Genomic DNA, 8,486 nt, shown 5'->3' on the forward strand with positions numbered 1-8,486 from the left:
GAAAATAGAAAATTTCAGGGACAATTTCATCATCGCATATTCGCAACGTACGTAAATTAAACCAACGAATCCAGTTAAGCATCTTACGAACAAGCGTTTTCGCACTAGCCAAGAGTTAACTGCTATTTCATGGGTAATTTTATCAACGTTGCGAATTTTACTTCTCTATTGTTCTCGGATACACAGATAACATTCATATTTTTAAATGCTATATACATACGAACAAATAAAATAAATTATACGGACGATTAACTCTAAAACGACGAAATGAGATATCCAGGGATTCTACGAAATTTTAACTCTCTGCTGTTTTCCTCACTTCTTCGCATTTATGATTCTTTAGACATCTTTTTTTGAAAATACTTTATTTATAAATTATATTTAATACTAAAACCAAATGTTTAACATAACTACTGAAATATATTACCCATTTTGAGCCATATAAACCTAAGAAAAACAGCACGCTTAATCTTCTCCACGGAGGTGTAAATAACTTTCAAAATATTCAAGTTTCATCTTGCTAATTTACATCTTAGTTTACAAAATAGCAAAAGGAAAAGATCAAAAATTTCATAAGTTATCTAAAAAATAGCATATACAAATAAATCTTCCAAAAGTATTCATATTATTTAAAGTACCTTGATTTCTGTTCAATCGTCTAAAAGGGTTAGAAACGCCTCAATTCGCTTGATACTTAATTACAAAAAAGAAACAAAATCACAAACTACATTTCACTATTATCTGTCAGTACAGATATTTTCTCCGTTTAAATATTTTGTGGGCCATCAATTTTAAAAGAAATTTATGTAGTATAGAACGTAATTAAGGAAACTGCACCTTGCGCCCTTCCGTCGGACACTCGTTGTCCAACACCGCACGCGGAATCTATTTTATCGATCGATCGCACATCGATTCGAAGCAAATTCAAATCTCAAATTCCAAGTCTACACTCAAACACAATATCAAAAATTTTTTAACTGAAAACTTACCTCACAAACACAGGCGACTTGTTCCTGGGTAAATCCAAAGCTGGGAAGTTGGCCATTGCTTCCGCTACCGCCGCCGGCGGAACTCGCAGGACTATCTTGGGGACTGTAACTGGTTGGTCCTGTGGTAGGACCATAAGTGGTCGCCTCGACGGGTCCAGCAGCGTGTCCCGTAAGCGGCGTCGGTGTCCCCTGAGGGCTGTAATCACCGGTCGAGCCCAAAACATCAGCACCACCAGAAGAAGGTCCCATCGCACCTCCGTTTCCGGTGGTTCCTCCGTAGGCCATCATCGCATCATCTCCGGGGCCCACGGCGACCCCTTGCACACCGTTCCCTCCACCCTCCACCGTGGACCACTTTTCTTCGGTACACTTCGTTTCACTCACTATTTTATTCGATTTTGTCTTCTATTCCTTCTACCAAGTGATATTAATCGAACAATTAGTCGATTGATTAATCACCAATAATGATTGCGGAACGCATCGATCGCTCAGCCGACGGACCAGATTTGATTCTTTCGAGAATCGTTCCGACGGCAGATATTCAGTTACGTACCAGCCACCGGCGGTGATTAACTCGTTCACGATCTTCATACCTTTCGATGGTCATCCACAATGCTCCTTCCTCAGATCCAATTTTCTTCGAGACATTTTCTTCCAGTTTATCTTCGCCGTGTTGCGATTAAACTTCAATCAACACGATCTTTTAATCGTATATTTTAGTTTCTATTATACGTAACGCTATAGAAATTGTTTTTTTGATTTGACAATTCTAATCTAGAACCGACATGCAGCCAATGCGTGTATGTATTTAAAGCGTGCCTTTTAACGAAGAGAAAGCAGAATATAGGATAATATAATAGGTTCAACGAACGAACACGTTGTTTTGATTGTATTGATTAGTCGAAAACAATTGTTATAAAAAGTTTCTCTTTCGATATACCTCTATCGATATATGACCGGTCCGTCTACTTAAAGTGGTTGAGTATACTTTTCAGTTTTGATCGAGTGGAGAGTACATATGATAATACAAAAGAAGAACGCGCCACACTTGTGACTGTATAAACGCATCAGAATATGCAGGAAGGAGATATTTTTAGGCTACCGCTTGGTAGAGAGTTACTGCAAGCACGAGAAGCTGCCGACGAATTCCAACATGGGATGTTTCTCGTGTTACAAGAGTAAAAGAAAGAATATACTCGTTGGATATACCAAGGTGGAATAATAAAATCTCACTCTAGTTATTCTCTAATCTGCTTTGAGAGGCTGGGTGTACTGGAAACAGCGGAGAGTCTAAGGTGAACCGATTGCTTCACTTATCTCTCTCTTTTTCTATCTTTCGCGTATATGTTACATATACAACGTATTCCAACATGTATTTCTTTATAGTCGTCTCTATCTCTATAGTTTCCCTCCGTCTTACATGTACCACGCACGATTATCTTGCGTTACTGGCCCCGACTAGATCCGATTATGGCAAGTTTCTCTTTAGAGCGCCAGGTGCGCCCTCCTTCAAGATTATTCTCCCTCTTTTCCCTTCGGACTCGCGTCTTTTCTATCTCCTCGTGTGGCAGGTTGCACCGTGAAATCCACGGGCTCGTGTTTCCGCGGCCCGTGGTAGCTGTGTATTTATAGGCGCTTAGTATACTCGCGTACGAACGCGCACTGGCTATTATTAGGACCGTGTTAAATAGTCCGTTTTCTCTGTCCTCCTCTATGTGTCTCGTTTTCGATTCTTCTTTTCTTTTTTATTTAAAACTTCGAGTAGGAAAAAACCCTTTTGCGTATCGATTCTAGCTCTTGATTCTACTATCAAGAAACACGCGACACAATGGATGATGTAGCACTTGATTGAAACGATTCGTGAAACGCACTGTGTGTTGTTTATATTACACTCCTAACACCTAACACTCCTTACTCGACAACACGCGACGCGTCAATCGTATAATCAGTACCAAAAACACGCGCGACACCGCAAAGGGTACCAAGGATTTGTGGCGACGAAGATTGTTCGAAGAATGATAACGAAACGTCAGATTTACACACTCCCTCTCTCTCGTGACCGGGCGAAAGAGAGACGTTCTCCTACGCACGCACCAGAAGGGACTGCCGCTCCGGCGTGTTCCGAGACTGAGACACTCTGTCATGCGCAGCTAAGCGCCGATTGGCCGAGGCGTGGCCCATCTGACAGCTACTCGATCCCTCTTCTCATTGGCTGCTGGGCATGGCTACGACCACCATCCCGTCTTCTTATTGGTCAAACCTCCTATGGTAATAAATAAGCCTCATTACACCCCCGACTGCTATACCTTTCTTTATTCAATGTGAATGCAGCCGAAGAGACACGCAAGTAAATCGGACGAATCCATCCCAAAACGAACATATTTCTTTCGCGATGCTCGTTAAGTTCTACGATTGGCTAGGTATTTAATTGTCTTCTATGAATATCTCGCGCGCGACGATACACAGAACGCGTGGAATTTGTTTCGGTGGAAATCGTAACCCATATTTGGTGAAGTTCACGCAAGACGTCGTTGCGATAGCTACAATTTCGAAATCGATCACGTCAAAACCTCTTCCTTCTCACCACTTCGGACCATGAGATCGAGTCATGAATTATTGTTACAGCCAGAATACTGATTTGATGTCAGGAAATTGGATGATACGAATATTTATGTTGGACGGAGGGGATCCATTTTTATTTGTCTACAATTTTTTCTTGTCGTTATTTTCATTCGATTGCTCTTTACCTTGTATGACGTTAAATGTTTTCTTAACTTATATTGGGATATAGGTTATATCATATTATAATGAATGAATATTATAATAGTAATTTGTTAACTCATATGATTTTCCTATTTTTCTCTACTGCTAATAACTTGTATAAACGGTTGCTTGTAAATAATAAGGTTATTATTGTTTATACGTAATAAAAGAAATAAGATGATACAGTACGTACAGAAAGTACATGTTTGTACACCATTGTCTTTATGGACATTCATACTAATTAATTTCACCAAAGTATGTATATCAAATTTTATATCATTACTACAAAAATCGTTTGCATTGAAAAATAAGGATATGTGCAAATACTTCCTGTAACAAAAGGTACGTGTATGTAAATATGTATTTCACTGCACATGATCAAAGTAGTGCATAAGAACAATAAAACAAACGATATTGATGAACGATTCACAAATTCATGGACATTAGAAATACAAAAAGGAACCTTTCGATCTGGCACATGTCAAGGAAGTCACGTGTCAATGAATTCTTTTTCCAGGAAGTTCCGACGGCACCGTGACTAGATATTTTTTTTGTAATAACTATCGAAAGAGGCCGAGACCCATGGAAGTGACGAAAGAAGAGCAGAAGGGTTCTCGACGATAACACGTGCGAAGCTTGAGAAATGTCTCATGTCAATCAGAAAAGATAGAAAACGGTGTGTGCAAAACAAACCGCGTCCTCGTTTCGTTCGAACGAAACTTTTGAAACAAGACATACCGAAAAATCTGGTTGGCAGACATTATTTTAGGAAGCAAAGCCCTGTTTTTACAAAAGTCCTCGCAGTCTGAGAAAATAAGATGTCCTTTATCCTTCACGTCATATGATCCTTCTCAAAATTAAGTATTCATCTAGCTAAAAATTTTCAAAACACGGCTTTGAAATATTTCACACGACTTTATGTTTATTGAGATGTATAATTACATTTCTTATAAGCTAAAACAAAATGCATTATTTTTTTGTTTTATTTAAATGCATATTTTTTTATGTCGCAAAAAGGAGGTTATGAAAGATAGATATGAGGATCACAGGAAGAAACATATGTACATCTTAATAAGTGTTGTCATTTTATGATTAAGGAGAAATATTTTAATATTAAATAATTAACAATGAAAGGAACTTATCACTCAAAGATTAAGACAAAATATTTTTATATCTTCAATATTTAAATGTCTCAATGTTTAATATTATAGAAAATAATGTTTTTGAACAAGATATAAGAATACATGTATAACCTAAAACACAAATAAAAGGACAATTTTGTCAACATAAGATTATTTGATAACATACCTAATTTTGAAACTCTTGTCATTTAAAAAATGTAAATGTGATTCACTCTGTTTTTGCTGTGTAGTCTTTATATGTAAAATGTTTTAAACACTCTGTTTTCATTAAAGTGATACATTTGTTCTCAATTAACGTATTTAATTTCTTTTTTTATCTCATTTACGGTAAATATTTATATTTCAATTTGCTGGCGGCGTGAATTCGAGATTGTATTGATGTCAGTATCACTTGCAGAGACAAACGTTTCACGACAGAGACAAACGTTTCACGACAGAGACAAACAGAATCACACGTTTTACTTTACGAACGAAACATGACCAATACGTAGAGAACGTAAAAATGTACTCGTTGATAATCATCAAACTGCGCTAAAATTTGTGAGGTAAACTGTGGCATTGCATCAAACAAATCAGTCAAAGCTTCCCATTCTTTCTGCAAATATATAGTGTTATTTCCGTGATGAAACGCGTTACATACGAGTATACATAGACACCAGCGACGGTAAAATATTGCGTTTCGATTTGTGTGTTACGTAAATGGAAAACAGTTATTAATGTCAACTTCTTTGCCGTGAACAGGTTCGATTCAGTTACGATGAAAAATCGATTTATGACGGTTGCATGTTTATGAACGCTAGCATATGAAGAAAAATAAAAAATACTTAATAACAGAAGTTGGATAAAGTTTCACGGCAATACACTGGTATACTTAAAATGCTATACATATTGCATGAATATAGATTGACAGGACGTTTCATATTCAATAACAATAAAATTGAACGAATAATAAAAATAAATTCTGTTTCTTCCAGTATTAATATTCATCCATTGAATATAAATTGTTCTTTACATTAAATCAAACATAGTTAATATTGAACTCACCATTTTCTCTTGTGGGCTGTTTTTTCACAAAGATCTTTAATTGAAAATTTAGTTTAAATATTAGAAATAATTCATAAATTGTCATATATATATATATACATATACATTAACATAAAGAAATTGTCTTACAAAATTATTTTTATTAGATGAGTGAATAAATATTGACTAACTGTAAGATTGAAGATTCTCATCTAGATTTGAATGATCTCGTCGAAATTGACACATTTCTAGTGGTTGTATGCGGTTCTCTCCGACGGGGTGCCACCCGTGGCGTCACCATTCATCCTGGACACACGGTCGAAGCGGTTTGTGGTCCAGGAAGAAGTCGTTGACATCATAATGTGACGTCTAGATGCTTACGGCTCTCCTCGCCCCCTTTAAGCAACCGTGAAATCAACCGTTCGATCTTCTCGATGACAACTTGTTCAAAAATATCCGCGCTCATATATGTGTCCGCGTTAAGAATGATTTCTGTGTCACGTGCGGTTTTATATGTATATATTTATATCTATATATATCGCGTTTATTCTCATTTTATCTCAAAATATTTGGATAATTATCTTCAAGTGTTGCACTTTGTTTGATTTGTTGCGATGGATTATCAATATCTTAGATTAACGGTATATCTTTAAACATTCCCTTTTATGTTTAGTATATCGTTCCATTTGTGTTAAAGTTAAATATACATATAAGTATACATATACATATACATACATATCTTTTGATCATTGTCTACAATTACCTACTATCTTTCTATCAAATTCTTTATTTCTCCTTTATTTTATAAAACTTTTACTGTAACAAATTTCGTTTGAACTTCTCTTAAAGAAAATATGTCTTAAACTCACCTTCTGGAAAACTGTATCGTTATAAGATAATTTAATGATCTACTTGCACTGATCCAAACTACTAGCTCGGTTTTATTCTAAGGAATCGAATAAACAATTTATAAGTAATTTTCCAAACATATTTCAAGTAAAACCCAGGAACTGATTCATATACTTCAATCGCAAGATATACAAATAATCATCGTAACAATCGATCCAACGTCGAACCGCCAAATGATGTAAGCGTGTGAGTGAAATGTCTCTAAAAAAAAAAAAGACGGTGACAGTTTTCAACGGCGTAAACAAGAATTTCCGATGTCTCGTGGGACGAGCCGGAAGCGGAGAAGGAACGGCGAGTACAAAGGCGCGTTCGCATTGACATCGATTCTCTTTGTCGACGAAGGCAAAGAGGCACGGAGACACGTCAAGGTACAGCGGGAAGGGAGACAGGAAAACGAAAGAAAGGAGAGAAAGGAAAAAAGAGAAGAGGAAAGGGAACGTGAAGGAAGGACGACGTGGTTGCGCAACAATGCGAAAACGCAAGAGAGCATCCAACGAAAAGCTCGTATCACGTTCCCATAAGTGGCAGAGCGCGAGGATCCCTGCAGAGACGTCCTCACGCTTTTCTCCCTTTCTCTCTTCCATTTTTCTTCTTTCTCTTTCTCGCTTGTTCCCTCTGTTTCCCTTGCCTATCTTTCTTCTTCTTTTTTTAGACAGCAGCAACGTTCGCCATACACACGTGTGTGTATACGTAGGACGTAAAAAGGGGACGTGGAGAGGCGCCAGGTATATGTATGTACTGTACGTACGAAAAATTCCATGGTGACGGCACCCTGGGTATCCCGTGGCGAGACCTGAATAACCCATAATTGCTATCCCTCCATTCACGTGCACGCCTCTGTCGTAGTAGTTCGTTCTTCGCACAAAGACGTCTCGTAACTGGCCGCGACACTCGATTCATCCGGGACGAACATTGCTCCGGGACGCTTTTCATCCGAAGATTGTTTGAAACGCGACTATCATCGACCTTCGATCGCGTAACTATGTCTATTGTAGTAAACTCTGGATGATAGTTACTGGACCTGCACAGTTACCGATAGTACGCTGGAACATAGCGCGCCACAGCGGACTATACGTTTCTCACCGCGCTCGGACAGCCAACACTACTAAATTGGTGCATTTTATTATATACTTATGTGCTTTATAAAAGCAGAAAAATTTCAATTAATTGGGGACAATTTTAGGTAAGCAATAATTAATAGTAACAAAAAAAAAAAAAAAAAAAAAAAAAAAATAGAAAATAAAAAAATAAAAGAAAACGCGTTGATAAGGTCGTTAAAATGAGAGATCTTCCCGATCGGTCACGCAATGATTTACTTTAAAGTGGGGAGATCTTCCCGATCGGTCATGCAGCGATTTACTTTAAAGTGGAGGGATCTCCCCATTCGGTTGGCTAAGTGTTAAGTGTCGTTATTCTTAAAATATATGAATTGTATTTTTTGAATTAGTTTAGTTATCAGCTGTTTGCTCTATCGTTATGAAATAAAATATTCGACGATCACGATAATGATCTAACCTCCGTTGCCGAGGATTAAAGAGCGTTTCTATGAAATATGGAACCATGAGTTAGAGAATAGATGGGTATAGACGATGAAAAAGGGTATAAAATAATCGATCATCGCGATAACAATGACTATATCTAAGAAAATAGTTTGTAAAAG

At 37.3% G+C, this 8,486-nt stretch overlaps 1 protein-coding gene across 4 annotated transcripts in view; it reads right to left on the reverse strand.

Moving 5' to 3' along the window:
- The window catches only part of LOC126922183 (homeobox protein SIX1-like), a 51,264-nt gene extending 48,026 nt beyond the window's left edge, over positions 1–3,238 (reverse strand). The window contains exon 1 of one of the 4 annotated variants that reach the window (XM_050734526.1): positions 990–3,234. In XM_050734526.1, coding sequence (XP_050590483.1) covers positions 990–1,277 — 288 coding nt within the window. In that variant the 5' untranslated portion in view covers positions 1,278–3,234. Of the gene's footprint in view, positions 1–989 lie in introns of all 4 variants that reach the window. The other 3 variants (XM_050734524.1, XM_050734525.1, XM_050734527.1) reach the window with 3 other exon arrangements.
- Between the last annotated feature and the right edge of the window lie 5,248 nt (positions 3,239–8,486).

This window comes from Bombus affinis, chromosome 11, assembly GCF_024516045.1.
Source record: "Bombus affinis isolate iyBomAffi1 chromosome 11, iyBomAffi1.2, whole genome shotgun sequence".
NCBI classification, from domain to species: domain Eukaryota; kingdom Metazoa; phylum Arthropoda; class Insecta; order Hymenoptera; family Apidae; genus Bombus; species Bombus affinis.